This window comes from Dermacentor andersoni, chromosome 7, assembly GCF_023375885.2.
Source record: "Dermacentor andersoni chromosome 7, qqDerAnde1_hic_scaffold, whole genome shotgun sequence".
NCBI classification, from domain to species: Eukaryota; Metazoa; Arthropoda; class Arachnida; order Ixodida; family Ixodidae; genus Dermacentor; species Dermacentor andersoni.
In genome coordinates, this window is record NC_092820.1 from 83273268 (window position 1) to 83291965 (window position 18698).

Below are 18698 nucleotides of genomic sequence, written 5' to 3' on the forward strand. Positions count from 1 at the left end.
ATTTTCTCACCTATGCGAACTGCGTTGGACAAATGAATATGAAAGGGAAAATTAAATGGATCTTTACGAAATGCGTCCCTTGCTGGTCACATTGCTTAAACTACTGTCTTCACTTACCCCAACATATTGCCTGCATACCAGACTTGTACACAATAAATTACATGTAATTTATTACTTGTAATTGACTACTTGGTAATTTTTGTAATTTGCCGATTACTTAGTTTACTTGGTAACACTCACTGTAATTCAGTTATTATTTCCAGTAACCATTTACATGTAACGAGTTACATATTCAGTGAAACAAGTTATAACGGGCTACGCAGCTTTGAGTACTTAAATTTAGCAGGAGCTACAGTGTTTTAAGGGATGATAACATGGTACATGGCTTACCTCCTTCCCTCAATCAGCACGCTGCAGTTACGTCTTGATCACCTGAGGCGGGGTTGTAGATTTGCATAGCTCTCTTGGAAGTCCGACATATGAGTTTTTCTGTTACGGATTTCTCTCTCTCTCTCTCTCTCCTGGAAGCGCTTTTAAGCGGCCTTCATAGGTAGTAAGAGCTGCTACTTAATTCTTTGCTGAATGCATTCTATGGCTTTTGTGATATAGACAGAAGTTCTTGGCAGTTCGTTGGTTGCATAGGGTGTTGATTACAGGTGGTGTTAGCCTGGCAGTCTGGGCCAGAAATTGCTCCACCTCTTTGTTTGTTTCACTGTTAAGGAATCTGTTACCACATGTCTGTGAGTTAAGTGTCATCTAGATATGCGAGTAAAAGGCATGAAATCTCCTTGCGGACTATCCTCGGTCCTTCGAAGAATATGATCTGTCCCACACGTGTTTGGAAATCCTCTTTTTGGCAGGTTGTCAAGTGGAGTTTGCCATTTGGTATTGAAGCACCAGCAGGACCACATGACGTGTTCCACGCCACCAATTTCCTGACATGCTGTGCACAGCGGAGAGGTACCTCGCCCATTTTTGAATGCCCATGCTCGAGTGCGGGCCGATCCTGTTCTTATTCCATCAGCTAGAGTGACCTCCGATGGGTCAAGCCCGTTCACTGTGCACGGCTCATGTGGTGAGGTACAAAGTGGCTGCAAATTACGTCGTTTGGGAAAGATTGGTTGATTGGTGCTCCACCTGTTGGTGGCCTTGAGAGAGCTTCTTTAGCAATAGTGTCTGCTCTTTCATTCTCAGGGATATAAACATGGGAAGGTATCTACTGGAAGACAACCTTACAGACGCATATGTTTCTATCTGTTTGATATATATGTGACTCGCATACACCTATTTTCGCAATTGCAATGCAGAAACGGTACTATTGGGGCTGAATAATATGCAGCTTTATGTTAAATTACATTACAGATTTGCTCACCCTTTCAAGGAACGTGAATATTTGGTGGCATCTGTTACAATTAGTTGTTTAAGTGTAAGTGGTTCACTAGTAAAGAGCACAAATTCAAACAGCACTACTACATAGCGATGGTCACTTCGGATGTTAATCCCAGGGAATCACCTATGGGCGATTTGTCAGTTTTTCACTGGCCTTATCGGGAGCGCCTTCCCCTAGCTCGATTAACAATGACGCTTCATATGTGACCCAGATCCAAGCATCGCAACAATTTTGTGCGCAAGTTGTTTGTATGTTAGAACACAGCCCTTTTCTCCAGCACACTGATTGAGCAAGTTTTCAGTGTTTCTGACAGATGTTTTCGTGAGAAAACGAGGAAAGATTATTTAAGCAAATTTTGAAAAGCAATTCTTAGTGAATCGTGTGAAGGGATGCAGTCAACACATTGCAAGAAGCAGGCTAGCTCGTTAATTAAAAATTAAATTCGAGAGCTTTACGTGCCAGAATCACAATATGATTATGAAGCATGCCATCTTGGGGGACACCGGATTAATTTTCACCACCTAAGGTTCATTAACATGGGACCCAATGCACGGGCGTTTTTACCCTCATCGAAATACAGCTGCCGCGGCCAGGATTTGATCCGGTGACCTGGTGCTTATCAGCGCAACGCCAAAGCCACTGTGCCACCACACGCCAGCTCATCCTTTTTACTGTATCTGTGCAATGTTAATAAACTAAGGAGAAAAGTAACGTTAAAGTAATCGATCACATTTTAGTAATTGCTCAGTTATTTTTGTGGGGCAGTAATTGGTAACGATAGTCAATTACATTTTTGAAAGGAGTAATTGTAATAGTAATCGCTTACCTTTTTTAATAGAGTTTTCTACAATAATTACTAGAGCGAATCCTAGCACTGCAGTCGTTCAGCCACCATGGGAATGATGGGAAGTGCATGGATTTGTCTGATCTTCGTGTTTGTGGATTCAGACATTCTTGTGGCCTTGTTTCTTATGCTTTATATGCCTTCATTATCGTAAATTTCGGAGCAAATATACTTTTCGAAGTTCAGAAGACGCTGCGAACGCGCACGATCACTACTAATTGCAATGGCTGAGCTTGTCGAGTGGGCCAAATTGAAACATGCCTAGTGTCTCATGGCAATGGCATGCCCACGATAAATTCGTAAGGGCTGTTTATTTTGCTTGTTGTGAGCGAGAGCGGATAAACATGTTCATTCCATAAATGAAACTTTGGAGAGGCGGCCTCATACATACGTCTTTGGCGTAATAGCTTCAGTATCGGGCTTCTGTGCTAGAGGTACTGTGTTCGAATCCTACCATCCGACAATTTTAATAATGTTTCTTTACTTATTATGCAGCACTTTGTTGAAAATGACGACTTTACAAAGTCACGACGCCGTTTGAAGCCAGAAGGGCGAAGTTTAGGCAAACACACGTACTCTCTGTAATTCCCGTGCTGGCTGAACTGCCCCCATTGCAGCTCTCGTTGGCACTAGCGCTAGAGTTACCGCTAATAGTTATTGTATGAAACTCCATGCCTTCTTTCTGTCTGCTGCATGCACATGAAAGTCTACTAGAACAGAACGCTATCTGGCACAATCATACTGGCAGCCATTAACTCTAGTACCTGTGTGTGTTGGAGTGCAAATACTCCCGAGTTTAAACACGTGCGTTTTAAAAGCCTGCAAGAATTTATTAATCGATTGAAACTGGCGCGATTCTGGCGCAACCTGAGGCGCCATCTATGAAACGTAGCAGACGACGGGCACCGCCGCAATGACCGTCTCGTCGCTGCCGTCGCCCTTTCGCACACAACTTCCTGTAACTTCCTCATCAACTTCCGGTTGTGGTAGGGCGGTGAATGTGTCCGTGTGCTTTATATGTCTGGATGTGTAGCTAGCGTAAAGTTTTTGTGTCCCCATTAATCGTAATGGATAGCCAAGGTAAAAAAGTCATTGTGTGCGACAACGGAACGGGGGTAAGTGTTCTAAGCGTCCGTGCGTTTATTTTGGCGCCCGAGGCGGCGATCGCTCGCCGATGGCCCTCGGATTGTCAACGGGCCGGTGTACCTACCTTTCGCCCCAAGATGGTGGTGACTGCCCGCCCCCGTCACTTCTCATCGGGCCTGCCTTGGTGTTTGCGCTTTGCAGTTCGTCAAATGTGGTTACGCGGGATCCAACTTCCCGGCCTTCCGATTCCCGTCGCTCGTCGGGAGGCCGATTCTACGAGCCGCCCACAAGATAGGTGACATCGAAATTAAGGTGAGTCACTTGGATGTTTCGAGATGAGTGACTGTAGTAAACAAACCGTTGTTTATTTGGGTGCTTAAGCTGTCGTGAAACTCAGTGGCCCGGCTTTTTGATGTCCTGTGCGCCTTGTCGCTACGGGAATTTCGCTGCGAACGCCGCTATCAACTTCAGGGAGCGGTCTTCGCGAAGTAGTTTCCGGTGATGTCATTCCGCTGTCTGTCCGGGGGGTATGCGGTACTTGATTCAAGAATAGTTTATTCAGCTTCAAGAACCTGGGTATCATTTGGCGGTGCTTTGGTCTTTCGCCGTGTATTTACTTCAAAAATTCTCTCCCACATCCACGCTGCAAAGGACTCGACGACAGAAACATACGTGAGTACGAGCTCCGACCTGTAGCCGTCATCCCATGATAAGAACGTTCGCACCTGCATGTGTTCATTGCGCACCTCGCAACGGTTGATGTGCTATGATCTCGAACTTGATTGCCCCCCGTCACACATTCGTGCTCACTTATCCACAGACGGGTAGCCGACATAGCCTGAGCTGTGTACGTTTCCATAGCGGTTATACCTTCACGCATGTTGAAAGCTCTGCTCGTGCAAAACGGCTTGCTGCTGGTTTCGAAGCAGTGCCTCCATTCTGCCTGACTGGTTTCGAAGCTCTTTCATTAGTACATCCGTGCGCGGGCAACGTAATTTGCATACGCGGCCACGCATCGCGCCGTCGATTGCTACCGTTGAAGGAATGCATTGGCCCATGACTGTTGCTGGCCTCTCTGTCACTACTTGCGTCAGCAGGTTCTGGCGTGGTCTGTTACTGCTCGCTTGTTTGCCTTTCACCAGCACGTGCAACAAGAGAGGTTGTTGTCTGTAAACATTGCTGTCTTTTGTTTATGCATGCACGTGTGGAAGGGCATGTGCAGGGAACAAGATGTTTGCTAGGGGCGGGCTAGTTGTGCCGACGCATTTAAATAAAATGTTTGCGGCTGCATATTTCACCATTATTGCTGTAAAATTGTCACAGTACGACCAGTTGAGACGTTCGTAGATCAATTAAAATCTGCGGCAGGTAATGTAGCTATTCTATTACAACTCTTTCTTTTCACATTGTACCAATGGTCCAAGCATCGTTTTGATTTGCCTATGTCATCACTATAAAGGGAATAGAACCCAGTTAAAGGAATTACTACATTACACCAGCCTTAGAAACACTTGCTAAAATGTTGTACCTTGTTTCCGTCTTTCCTCTGGAACTTCTTAATGCGGTTAGTGCATTTTACTTTCCGAAGTGGCACTTTGACTGCACGCTGCTTGACAGGAAAGGAAAGTCACCCTTAGCTTTGATGGGAGTGTCAACTGGCAGATCAGTATGCATGTTGTGTATTTGACATATTGAAGAAAACTGTGTAAATAGAACTTGCCAAAAAGAACACAGGTACTCTTTGTCTTCCACAACACCCATCTGCCTACACTATTTGTTCAATATGTAGAATTTCAGCTAATGAGGTCCAACCAGCACTCTTGTATTACGCATTTGTTATTTTGGTTCATGCTTGTAAGACAACACTCAATACCATCCATAATTTAGTGTGTGGTGTAACGTAATTCTTTGCAACCACATTAACATGATCATTTGTAACAATCCAATACGAGACAGCATTGCAGCCAAGGCAAGCTGACGGATAATGGCAGTTTTGATTGCAAATGACTACTTATGGCAGAGTGACGGTTATGACATTGACATAAACAAAAAAAATTGTATTTTCAGAATTGGTGCCAACCCTGAATTGAGTGTTCTTATTTATTTTTGAAGCACTGCTGTTGAGGCTACACACTTTGACCTAGCGAAGTGAGTTTAACGAAAGCACTAACTGATGACTGCATTCTGCATTGAGTGCCTAAACCTTGCCTTTGTGACAGCCTGTCACAAAGGCAATTAAGTGTCAAAGTGACACTAAATTTTCTTGTCCGTCTGAGGTAATAAATTTTTTGTTACCACTGCCTTTGTTGAACTGAACTGACGACATTTGGAGCATTTTTCAAGTAACTGGAAATTTTACTTCATTTGTAGCTTGCGTAGCTCTTCTGCTCGCTCTCACAGATTCATTGAGCGCCTGGGGTCTTTTGTTTTACACAGCAGCAGTCCATGAACCGAGTCAACTAAAGGTCCGCATAGTGGGGTATTTATGTATGCCATATGTGGTGTTTATGTACACTGGAGGTATGTTGTGGATGTTAGAAGTCATTATCAGCAGCAGCCTGATTTACTTCCACTGCAGGACTTCCCAGGGATGTTCACTTGCCCCATCTTGTGTTGGCTTACAGCAACTGTACAGCTGCAAATTTTTCAGTTTTTATCAGCAATACCTAATCATCTACCATCGTGGATTCCACTTCCTTTCAAATTGGCACACATTGCTTGCTAGTCTTGCAGACCACTTGTCGACTGCTGTACACATTGGAGAGTTTTAGAATTGGGGGCCCAAGTAGCTTCGGGACCCAAGAAAATTGCGCGCCACAAGTGCGCATGTGCAGAACCCAAGCCAGTCTTGGGTTCTTGCGTTCGCGTTAACCCAAGACCCAAAAATCGAAAACTAGCGTGGGCCCCCAAGCCGTCTTGGGGGCCCATAGGCTGGCATACAGGCCCATAGGCTGGCATACAGGCGGAATACAAGGATTGTACTATACTCGTGGAAATACCCCACTATGCCCTGCAGCCCCTTCGTATTAAAATTATAAGGAAATATTGGATACCAAATTTACAACTAAAATTGCAAATTGAATGACCAGTGTTTTATCAGCATCCATAACGCCTGTAACACTAGTTCCCGGCCGTCTACAGGATGTGATGGTTGGTGATGAGGCCTCCAAGCTGCGCTCCATGCTGGAGGTGGGGTACCCCATGGAGAATGGCATCGTACGCAACTGGGATGACATGTGCCTGGTGTGGGACTACACCTTTGGGGAGCAGAAGCTGGCCATCGACCCGCACGAATGCAAGGTGCTCCTCACGGAGCCGCCCATGAACCCGCTCAAGAACCGCGAGCGCATGATCGAGGTCATGTTCGAGAGGTACCAGTTCGACAGTGCCTACATTGCCATCCAGGCTGTGCTCACACTCTACGCCCAAGGTGCGTGCTTCAATTTCCCTCACGCAAATTGCGCTCTGCCGGGTGTTTAACCCGTTTTACTGCAAAATCCGGCATACAATACAAAGGTTTCTTTTTGTGGTCCTCGCAGGTCGTACTTGTTTCTAATAATGTGCTACCGCTACCTGCTGTAAAGGGAGTGGGAGCATTTATTTCCACTCCTCTTATCACTCTGCGATGATAGGAAGTATGTCATTATTATTAGTAATAGTAAATTAGAAATTAAATTCTGCGGTCTTGCATGCCGTAACCACAATTGTGATTATGAGGCATGCTATAATGGGGCTCCGGAGTAATTTTGACCACCTGGAGTTGTTTAACGTGCACCCAATGCTCGTCACGTGAACATAGTTTTTTTTTCATTCCGCCTCCATTAGAACGTGGCCATCACTGCCTGGCTCAAAGTCATGACCTTGCACTTAGCAGTGCAACACTATAGCCACTGGGCTACCAGGCCGGTGATTATTATTATTATTATTATTATTATTATTATTATTATACCAGACATTCTAGTTGTTGTTTCTTGCCCTGAGCACTGTGTAGTGCTGAAGTGTTAACCGAACCATCAGTACATTTCACCACAATTTCGAGGGTATCGTGTGTGTTTTGTAGTGCACTGAGGTCATGGAGTGAACGAGCTCAAGTCAGCTATGGGTCGTTGCTCTCGTTCACTCTTTCCTGCAGGCCTTTACACAGGAGTGGTTGTGGACTCTGGTGATGGTGTCACGCACATCTGCCCTGTGTTTGAAGGCTTTGCCCTAAATCATTTGACTCGGAGGCTGGACATTGCGGGCCGAGACATCACGCGGTATCTCATCAAGGTATGCTCCTGATCTCTGCAAGATGACAAATTCAAAGCGTTTGCAAGAATCATATGCTCGACAATGAATTGTTATCAGTTATCAGTTATGTCATCGGGAAGCGTAACCAGCTGCGAGCTGCAGTAAACATTAAGCTTCCACACTGGACTTTCAGCTCTGTCACGACTGTGATGGTGGATGCATGTACGCGGTGAAGGACCTAAGTTTTAAATCTGCCTGCAGTTCATAGACACAAAAATAACCAATTCTTCATACCGACTTGTGCTCATGTTAGTACATGTCTGATCCTCTCATTTCACAAAATTTAATATTGCAAAGCTTATGACAAGACTTTAAGATAAGCTTGAAAATGGAGAGTCGTCGATGGTGCTTGTGGGAGCGACAGGAGACAAGGCTTGCCTGATTTGCTTCCTCCTGTTGCAGCTGCTGCTATTACGTGGCTACGTGTTCAACCATTCAGCCGACTTTGAAACAGTGCGCATGATCAAGGAGAAGCTCTGCTACGTCAGCTACAATGTGGAGCAGGAGCAGAAGTTGGCCCTAGAGACAACCTTCCTGGTGGAGTCATACACTGTGAGCATCATTTTTACATTTTTAATACCCCCCTCTCCTCTTCCACTTTTTGGTGCCCGTTCCTAACAGCTACTAACTTGCTGTGTACACATGTGCACATTGATGCAGAGTGGAAGCTGTCACTCAATAAACAAAGAAATTACGTCTCTGATGGTTTGTTTTAATCCCAGTTCCCTCGATGCTTTAACCACTACGGATGCATGCCCAAAAAGGCAGAATAAGGCACCCTTACGAATTTCCCTCATGCAAGCCGGCAATTTGAGAAGCTTGGATCATTAGCTGTGTTGCATTCCGACAGTTTACTTATAGAAAGTGAGCGCACAAATATTCTAGCGGACGATGAAGGTGGAAGTTACAGAACACGTTTGTCGCCAGAATTCGTTGTCCGTCTGTCATCGTGGTGTGATGCGCTCAAAGCTACTCAAAGCCGAGCAGGTCGTGTCTCTTGATTCAACACATCGAATAACGCTTCTGCTTGCTCTGGAAGGTCCACGGTGGTGGCTGAGAAACGCGTTTGTCACTGAAATCTGCAGCATATCTCTCGTCGTAATTTGCCATTTTCACCTTGCTGGCTCATGAAAGGTTCACGCGCTCCATTTCCCACGGTGCGCGGGATTTGCATATATTTTTTCCCCTTTTTTTTTGCAAGGGATTCACTGCACGGCACTTGAGTCGTCACTGCATCGTTTGCATTGTTGGAGAGGTGTTCGCACTAGAGCATGTTGTTGGTGAGAGAGGAGGTGGCGTGCACGTAGGGGGAGGGTCATGTAGGGTTTTCAGAATTGGAAAAAAGTGGTGTCTATGTCAACATCCAAAGCCGAATTTTAACTGCCCGCCATGGTGACGTTCAGTAGGCGAAGCGTTGTGGGCACGCCCCGCTTCGACGTAGCATTCGCAGTGCAAATCATTGAAGGAGCAGTGGGAGCACCGTGAACGGTGTGTTTGATTGCCAATAATCTGCTTCTGCTGAATGCACTGAATAACTTTTTGTGGCAAAGTATTTTTTAAATGGTTTAATGCAACTTGACTTCTATAAGAAACCCCTCACCAGGCCACATAGCGAATTATGATTAGTCGTTATGTGCCCTCTTCGGAGCTTTCTACTGCAAGAATTTTTCAAATTGGTTCATTAATGGCTGGCATTGAAATATTTCAGTGCCCCGAACCCATGATTTCAGGAGGTCAGCTTCAGCGCCAATGAGGATGCACTTTCCACTTGCCCAGTCTAGTCTCCACAAGCGAAATTCCTTCCCTGCATTCTCCCATACTGGAGCTGGAGGGTCATGTGACGCATACGTCATGGGCCCCGCTTTATTTTTTCTGCTCGCTTTTTTGCTGCATGGTGCACTTTCGTTGATGGTTGTGCGCGTGAGCATTTGCGTTTGTCTTGTTTGCGCTGTGCACAAGAACACCTGACTAGCGCTACAAGTCTGTGCTACACGAATACTGAGGCAGACACAAGTAGATCACAGCAGATCGCACGCAGGAACACTGTAGAAGATGAGTTTCACTCTCAGCACGCGCAACTGCACGATGTTGTAACAAGCAGACGAAATGGAAGTACATCTCTTGCTGGTGTGTGAAGTGCTGGTGTGCTGGTGTGTGAATTTCTCTATTGAAGCAAAAGATTGCACAAACAACAGATGTTGCCTTGAATAATTTTCGATGTGTCACAGGGCCCTATGACCAACGTCGCAGCACATACATGTGCGTAGGCGCACTTGCTGATAAATTCGAAACCCACGATAACGAAATCCTGTGACAACGAAATATTTTTGTATCCACGGCGAAAGCCCATAGGATTCAATGCATTTCGTACCTTTCGGCAACGAAATGTTGCTGTAGTACTACAATCCTGCATCAACAAAATTTGCTGGAACGTAACCCCGCATATTGCCTGCTTGTACAAGGCTAGCAAGTTCCAAAATATCCTCATATGCTTTTGCACTGAAATTGCATAAAATACTGCCACATTACACTTGCATGGGTGCCGTCACTTTTGTTAACAAAAACAACCAAGCACCAAAAACGATCGAGCGTGCCAGAAACACGTCATGGCCGCCATCTTGTTTGTTGATTACCAGTTTGAAGTGGCACACATGTTGCTACAGACATATGACAACAGTTCTTGCACACGTAGTGCAGTGCGTAACGTGCGCCTTGGTGAGAAAAATGCACCAAAAACAAGGAAATCTACATCTTGCCGATGTAGAATGGCATATGGCGCTTGAGATGGCAGTCACAGCATGGAATGCCATGCATCGGGCTGTGATTGAGCGATAATCCGGGAGTACCGTAAAAACCGGAATATAGGTCGAACTTTTTTTCAAAAACCCATCGCGAAAAGTCGACCCTCGACTTATATACCGGACATTGGCGGAAAAACTACGGAAGTCTTGCAACAATGGGCGGATAAAGTAAACAGCCGCCTTCGCCATCGCCATCAGCAGCATGGCGGCGTGGCGACGCTGTGGCACCTGTGACACCGGCATTTTGCGTTTCCATTGTCGGAAAGTTATATTAATTAAAGGCTGCACTTTCATTTTGTTTCAAAATGAGCGGGAGCGGAAGCCGACGTCAATTCACCGTCGCCTTCAAGAAAAAGGCGATTGAGTACGCGGAAGCCCACGGCAACCTGGCGGCACAGCGCGAACTTGAAGTATCCGAAAAGAGCATTCGGTAGTGGAGGAGGCAAAAGCAACGTATTACAACTTGCAGCAACCAAAAGAAAACGTCATTTCGTGCCGGATCGCAGTGGACTGCAGAACTGGAAGGCAAGGTTGTGGAGTCCGTCCGCGAGCTGCGTGTAAGATCGCTGCCTGTGACTGCCGAATGCATCCGTTTGAAAGCGGTAGAGATCGCACGCGCTATGGACTGGGCAGCGAGAAGCACTTGTCATCCGACTCTGATCAAAGGCGTTGCTCTGATTCGGAGTAGAGCTTGCGCACTTCGTGCCCTTCTGTGTACTGTACACCCGACGAACTTTTAACAGTATCGCGCGACCATCGACCCGCGTGTTTGTCAGCACCTTATCATCACGGCACGGAGCGGCGAAATCGCGAAAGTAAGGGCATGTGTACACATGCGCGTATCTCGTTTGTTTCGCTGCTCAGCGCCATTAATAAGGTGTTGACAAGCACGCGTGTCGATGATCGCGCGAAACCGCTAAAAACTTGGCCGGGTGCACATGCGAGCATAATACTGAATAAATACTGTCACCATTGTGCAACCCCCCGACTCGCATTTGTTTCAAGGTAAGGGTGTCATGTCTTTCGGTACTTTTGCCATTGAAAAGGATATTTTTTTTTTTTCATTTTGAGGATTCGTTAGTTGGGGGATCGACCTATATTCCGGTCCGACCTATAGTCCGGTTTTTACGGTATGCATCCCTTACCTTCAAGAATGCTGGTTTTGGTGCCACCCGACAGGCATCGTGTGCGGATTCGGTGCCGGACGTAGATTTGCATGAAGAGGCCATAATATTGTTCAGTTGCCTTCGAATATGCGAGGTACGATCACTTTCGCACTCGGCACCAGATGCGTCAGTGCCTACGCGCCGCAGCGTGTGGTGAAGTGATGATGCATGCATGGAGTGCTGTTGCTCTGTGTCTGGCGCAGAGTTACACAAAATCTCGCAAAAGTGAACGCATCTCCAAAAGCGATTGACCAAGAGTACTGCTCCACAACAGCGCAGCCACTGCTGATTGATGCACGTGGCGCACTTTGTACTGTCGGCATTGTGGTTCTACATCCTCAAGCAAAGCTTACCAAAGTAGGCTAATGGAATTTTGACAGTAAATTTTCATTCTGCGACGCATTCTATCTGTGCTCTCTCATTTCACAACAAAGAAATACTCACAAAAGTCATTTTTTTCGCATTCCCCGCCGATCTCGTTATTGTGAGGTTCAACTGTATACATCATGCCCCCGTCTTAGAGCGTGGCACCCACGAGAAGAAGGGCAAACAGTGTTTAGTTTGAAATTTAAGCTCTTTCCATGGTGCATAGCGAGGTAATTCTTAGCAGACGCGATGATGGGCACGCATTATGTGCTTTGCGCTTGTCGGCTCAAAATGGTCAGACCTGGTCAGGGGGCCTTTAAGGGATTAATGTTGGAGGTAAGGGACGAGTGCGCAAAAAATTGTTAGGTTAACATGTTTCTGACCAAGTACACTAACAATGTTCCGATTTCGCTGTTCCAGTTTGAATTTTCTTGCTTATGTTTTCACCATTGGTGATGCCATGTTTGTTGACAGCGTGCTACCTTAGTGTTCTGTGTTGTTTCCCTTACTTCCATGGGTGCGTGCAGCTTCCAGACGGTCGCACCATCAAGCTGGGCGGCGAGCGCTTTGAGGCACCGGAGGCCCTGTTCCAGCCACACCTTATCAATGTGGAGGGGCTGGGCATTGCGGAGCTGCTCTTCCAGACGATCCAGAGTGCGGCGATGGACGTGCGAACGAAGCTGTACAAGTACATCATCCTGTCGGGGGGCTCGACCATGTACCCGGGTCTGCCGAGCCGTCTTGAGCGCGAGATCAAGCAGCTCTACCTGGAGCGCGTGCTCCGGGGGGACACGGAGAAGCTCATGGTACGGCATGCATTTCAGTGCTTGTCAGTTGCATTTGTGGAGCATTAGGCATTCCGTGGATGGGTGCAAAAGCCGCTTGAAGGACACGAAAGACAACCATGAAGTTAATTTAGAGTGTTTGATCACTCTTCTAGCAACCTCGAAACATTTGTTTTATGCCAGGAGATGGCTAAAAAAGAATCGTGACAGTAGGGGCTGCGCAATAGGTAATGTTCAAATTGAAGCCTTGAGTGAGCGCTTGCTTGGAATAACAGAAACGCATCTCGAAGGCTATGCTTTTGCAAGCTGCTTGTGCAACTGCAGGAGCCAGAAATCTTCCACAATTGAAATTGTTCACAAGTATGGTTCTTTTTTTATTATTCAGGGTGTCTAACAACCGGGAAAACCGGGAATTCTCAGGGATTTTGAGTAGTCTGGAAAAAGTCAGGGAAAACTCGGGGAATTCGGGCCTCTATCAGGGAAAATTAGCGGCAATTTTATTGAAAGGGTCGAGTAACAGACAGGAATCGTAATGAATCGTCTTTGATGCCCTGTCGTCGGCAGGAGGAGTTGCCAGTGTACAGTCAACGAGCGACTTTCCGGATTACCGATAATTTGGACGGCTTCGCGGCCCCGCCACGTTACCCCATAGAGTCAACGCATAAAAACGTGTGAAATTTCCGACGCAAGAACTCTTCGCCGTCCGAATTTCCGGACGTTTTGCCGCGACCGCAGGTCCGACACGGCATTAATAAAAGCCACCACCGCTGCTATTTTTATTGACTCGCCACCTCGAACCGGCGCTCTCTCACGCAGATCCGTTGGCAGCCGTAACCACCAATGCGGCGACGTTCGCCATGCAGCTTCTTGCCGTTGGGTGCCGTGTTTTTTATTGAAAGAATTCGCTGCTGTCAGCAATGGCACAGACTCCGCCTTTGCGATCCTCGCGATTGGCTTCGAAGCTTGGAAAGCACAGTGCATTGTATAATGCCGTTTCCGAAAGTCAGCTTCGCCTCTGTACAGAAATGTTACTTGGTGAAGCTTACGCAAAAGTATTGCAGTGAAGCATAACAAGCGTGAGAAGGGGCCACGGAACACAGTATGTATTCCTTAATTATACACGCAGGCACCCGGTATTTCCTGTCACAGTACGAGCATCGATATGCCTAATATGTGTACCGACAGGCCTTCAGAGTGTTTTCGAACGTGCCTGTGGCGGTTTGAGCCCCTAAGGGCAGTAAATGACACGGATTTATTTTTTTCCAACTGGCCGATTTTTCGGACGTTCTTGCGGCCCCTAGGGAGTTCGAAAAATCGGTCGTGGACTGTGCAACTGACCAAGATGCTTCAAATGGTCCTTGGGGGCGAACGAGTGGTGGAAGGCGGACAAGAACAGAAATGACCTACGCATTGAGGAATAAACGGGAATGGAAGCTTGCTGCCGCCGTTTTGAAAGAGCTTGAGCTCAAAAAATAAAGTTTTGGCTGATGCTGAGACGCAGGTGTCCCTCATCCAAACCAAAATAAACTCTTTAAAGCAGTGAAACACAACACTCGGGCGTCGTGCGCGGGCTGAGAGTATGTCAGGACAGTTGAGGTTGACCTACGAGCTGTTGAGAGAGAATCTCAATTGTGACAGAGTTCGGGCCTCATCCCGCTGAGGTTGCTATCAGTTGATAGAAATAGCTCATATTCGAAAATATTTGCTTCTATATGCATCTCCTTTTTATTCGTATTTGATAATGTCCAACTCCATTCGCAATGTTTTTCGAAGACACTTTATTTGCTGTGCATTTTACTAACCCATGCCTTCTATTCTCTTTTTGAATAACATAAACACTGCTCCTTAGTATTCAAATTGGATTAAGTCGCTTCTTCATTTTTTTTCATGTGCTTACTAGAGAGTGACAGCATCAGGCGATATGGTTTCAGTCCGTCTTAACGTAAAACATAGTTCTGCATCACTCCGGGAAATTTGCAATGGCACTCAGGGAAAACCTGGAAAACTCAGGGAATTTGGAAATGTCAACTTGGTAGACACCCTGTTATTGTTGTTGTGCAGCTGACCTGGAAATCTGAGGCTTTGCTCAGCTGTGTGCTGCGGCCGGCTTTGAGTCAAAAGCCTGCACAGAGAGGGTGCATAGTGTTGACAGGTTGCACCATATTTTGTATTGATATGCAACAAAATTAGCCTTTCTATTGTCAGTGGTTGATTAAAGCTTGCCAATGAATAGTGGGGCATGTTGTGTCGTGCCACTGCTACCACATCTTCACAGTGGTAGCACCAATCCTATCTTATGTGTATGTCATTTTCTTACTTACAGAAGCTTTGTTCTCCATAAAAGTGATGCTGTAAAAAGTAGACACAGGAGAGTGCACTTGAATAATGCTTGTGTGCGGGCCACACCGTTGGCTTTGGGATGCTGTTTTGCCAAGCAGTGTCGGACAACACAGCCGGACAACACATTGCTGTACCAAAGCAGTGACAATTGTTAGGATACATGTTCTCATTGTTTATCCTGATGATTATTGTTGTTGCTTTGTTGTGGCATCGTTGCGCCCATTGCGACAGTGCCCCCTAATCAAAGAAAGCACCAGAAGCTTCGTACTGCGTAGAATGAGGTGCTGTTTTGTTGTATTTTGTGGCAGCCATAACAAAGATATAATGCTTAGCTAAAAAAAGAAAAGCTTATGAAATTTGTATGACTCTCTCCTGGTAGTTATGGGTGTGATTGGGGAAAAAATAAATAGGAAAAAGGACACCAGGAAACTGGTTTTGCTGCAGTTTGTCTTAAGGGCCCAGCAAGTCTGCTTCAATGTCCTGTGAAGCTAGTGTTTTAGCTGCGAAGCTAGCCTTGGGTAGTTGGCATTCGATATCTTGCTCCTTGTGGTTTTCTGCCCCAAAATTGGCTCAGAGTTGTTCTTGAGTCACAGTTGTGTGCGGTACCCGACAGTTTACTAAACGGCCTTTCCTTTTTTTGTCCCCTACCCCCTCCCTTCCTTTTTCCTCGCCACTCACTCCTGAGCAGAAGTTCAAGATCCGTATCGAGGACCCTCCCCGACGCAAGGACATGGTCTTCATCGGAGGTTCAGTCTTGGCCGAAGTGATGAAGGACAACGACAAGTTCTGGATGAGCCGCAGCGAGTACGAGGAGAAAGGCGTGCGCGTGCTGGACAAGCTACTGCCCGGTGCTGCCATCATGTAACCGGCACTTCCATCACATTGCCGGCACTTCCATCTGCATTCGCTGCACAGCAATGCTCGGGGACGCCGCAGGCATGCCGGCAGAACGGGTGCGTCCTTCGAAGCTGTGATGTGTAGAAGCGAGCACCATGTTTACGCCATCGATGGCACGTGGGGGGGGGGGGGCAGTTTTCGGCACTGTGGCGGGCCCAATGCAATCTGCACGCTTCGCAGAAAAGCACGTCGTCCCCGAGCGGTTGTGGCTTGTGGGTGCGGCAACAGCAGTCTCTTGCTCCAGAGCATTGCGCAACTACTGTTGCGCGCAACAGGTATGAAGGCTTGCAGTATTTTGACACCTTTGCATCAATGGCTCCCAAACATTGCAGTGGTTACACACTAGCGTTTCCATTGCAGAAGCATGGGCGGGCTCTTCTGTCTTGCTAAAGTTGCCGAGGCTGTTGGCTCTGACCATCTCCGACGGACCATCTTTGACAGCGTTCAGTTGTGGTGCGCCGCGCTGTCTGCCATTCCTAAACCCGAGGCTGTAAAGCTGACGTAGCGCCTTGTTTGAGCTCGCGTGCGACGTGGCACCGTTGTTCGGTCATTCAACGACATCTCCACTAAAGGAGTTTGTGGCTCTGATAAGTCGGGATCTCCACGCATGCGTCACTTCGCTTTCTCGCAGCGCCTCACTGCTGCGAGATAATTCTTGCTTGGCCCCACTTCTTGAGTGTGCATTTTTCGGGCTGGCCTCCTGACACTGCCGGTGCCATTGTTAAATGTTGTTCCAATGACGAATCCTTCTTTTGCGTAGCTTCGCTTTATAATCGCCAATTTATATTCTAGATCGACTTCCATCTCTATTGATTAGGTGGTCGGAGTGATATAATACTTTTAGGGTAGCGAGCACAAGTTGTTACACGCCATTCATCGCGGCGTGCGGTTAATTCGTTCGAGCCTCCTTGAGCTGTACATATGGTTGTTCTGCCCCAAGAACCCACTTGAACCCTGCGAGTGTGTGTGAGTAGGGTTCAGTCACATTTGCTGGCAAATGAACTTGCACGCCTGTTCCCTCGTTCGCACCTGTGCTCCTTCGCAGCAAGGCAAATTAGTGTACAACTTGTAATATAATGTACAATAATCCGAATGGACTAGCGGTTTGTGGTTAGAACGTATGTTGGGACTTCCACCTGTTTGAATGTCTGGTCATTTCATTCCCTTGGTCGGACTTTTTTCGGTGGCCGGTGGTTTTTTCCGAAGACCATTGCCACTCCTGTTGTGATTCAGCAGCAAGCGCTTCAAGCTGCTTGCACATTATTTTAGAAAATAGTTTTTTTTTTCCATTTATTATTTTGGAGCACAAATGAATTGTGCTCCTGAGAACACTTCTTTGAGAATGATTGCATTGTTCATTTTATTTTATAATAAACATTCACTTGCAGATCAATGGGTGTCATTCGTTTGTCTTATGTCGGTGTGGCACGAAGCAGACCGCACCCTCTACCATTGAACATAAGTGATGGTGAATAAACTGGTTTTAGTGCCCAAAATGGGCATTAATGGAAAGCAGTTAATCAAACCGCATAAATGACTTTCAGAACTCTCCCTGCTTTTTACTAGACAAAATACATTGAAGGAATAGTTCCTCGATGGAACGCTGAGAAAGTGAGGGAGGTCGACGTGCCATGCGGTGATACCGAGCGAATAATGTTCGTCTATGCCAGGCACAGAGGACTAACGGGTCGACCACATGGAGTGCGGGATATGTGCATATGCACCTCCGAGTCCCTACGTGCTTGACAAAGGGAAGGGCGACCAGCCACATCAAACGTGCACAAGTGCGGGCTTCATTCCTCGCGGCACAGTGTTGCTAGATCACCCTCAGCGGAAACATTCCTGTTTGGGTTTAAGATCAGTTTATTCACGACTTCATTATGCTACACCTTTTAATTTATTTATACTAGAGGTACTACATTGTTTTTCAATTGAGAAATGCTCAGTTTGCATGTGCACATCGTTAAACAGTTCTGGAAGTTCACATGCCAGTGACATGGTATCGGCGCACAGGCTGCCACTTCCGTAGCGTGCCATAAGCGTATGCCCAAAATTGGGCATTGCCTGCCAGCCGCACGGCCCACCTGTCTCCCCTCGCTGAGATGCGCAGGACAAACGCACCCAGCGTTGCAGACGTGAGTCGTGTCTCTGGGTGCATACGATTAGCACCGCGTGGTTGGACCTTAAGTTGTTGGCGGGCGCAGTCCCACGAACAGAAGCGCATCTGAGCGATCATGTTTGCCGATTCCAGTTCCACTCTCGGAAGCTGAACGGAAAGCCTTCCGCAGGTTTCATGCACGGCCAGCCTGCACCCGCAGCCAAAAGGCAGGAAGCGAGTTCCTCGTGCGGCCGAGTTATCCACGCTATCAGTTCACGCTATTTTCGCAGATATTGTTCCGTTGCAATAAAGGGAAAGTTAGAAGGGCGCAGTTTCTGCGCTTGTGTTAATGCGCCAAGTAATCCTGCAGCGTTTGACAGCGCTTTTGGTTTCTTGTAGTAGACGCTGGGGGGAATCGGCATAGCTCCCACGTACGGCGCTTCCACATTTGTCCAAATTCGGAAGAGAAGGAAAAGAAGCCAAATTTAACCCTCAGTGGTGTTGCTGTTGTAAATGAGATGTAAGCTTAAATTAATGCAGGTAAGAAGGTGGCACCTTTTTCATGAGCAGTCTTACTTGCACACAGTGTGCCTCTGCAGCTTTCGCTTCATTTGCACAGAAAGTTGCAAGTGCAG

General features: G+C 46.8%; 1 protein-coding gene across 2 annotated transcripts; it reads left to right on the forward strand.

Moving 5' to 3' along the window:
* The first annotated feature begins 3195 nt into the window (after positions 1-3195).
* Arp2 (Actin-related protein 2) lies at positions 3196-17358 on the forward strand. 2 transcript variants are annotated; one of them, XM_055072741.2, is made up of 8 exons: positions 3196-3349; positions 3522-3632; positions 3972-3992; positions 6462-6750; positions 7453-7589; positions 8013-8162; positions 12471-12749; positions 15757-17358. In XM_055072741.2, the coding sequence occupies exons 1-8, from the start codon at positions 3302-3304 to the stop codon at positions 15931-15933; spliced, it is 1212 nt and encodes a 403-aa protein (XP_054928716.1). In that variant the 5' UTR covers positions 3196-3301; the 3' UTR covers positions 15934-17358. The 2 variants fall into 2 exon arrangements, with proteins under 2 accessions (XP_054928716.1, XP_050037400.1); XM_050181443.3 differs by lacking the exon at positions 3972-3992.
* The last annotated feature ends 1340 nt before the right edge of the window (positions 17359-18698 follow it).

Coding starts and splice junctions, on each gene's coding strand:
- Arp2 (XM_055072741.2), top strand. CDS start 3,302: ATGGATAGCCAAGGTAAAAAAGTCATTGTGTGCGACAACGGAACGGGG. Junction 3,993..6,461: donor ACTCGACGACAGAAACATAC/GTGAGTACGAGC, acceptor GGCCGTCTACAG/GATGTGATGGTTGGTGATGA. Junction 7,590..8,012: donor TCACGCGGTATCTCATCAAG/GTATGCTCCTGA, acceptor CTCCTGTTGCAG/CTGCTGCTATTACGTGGCTA.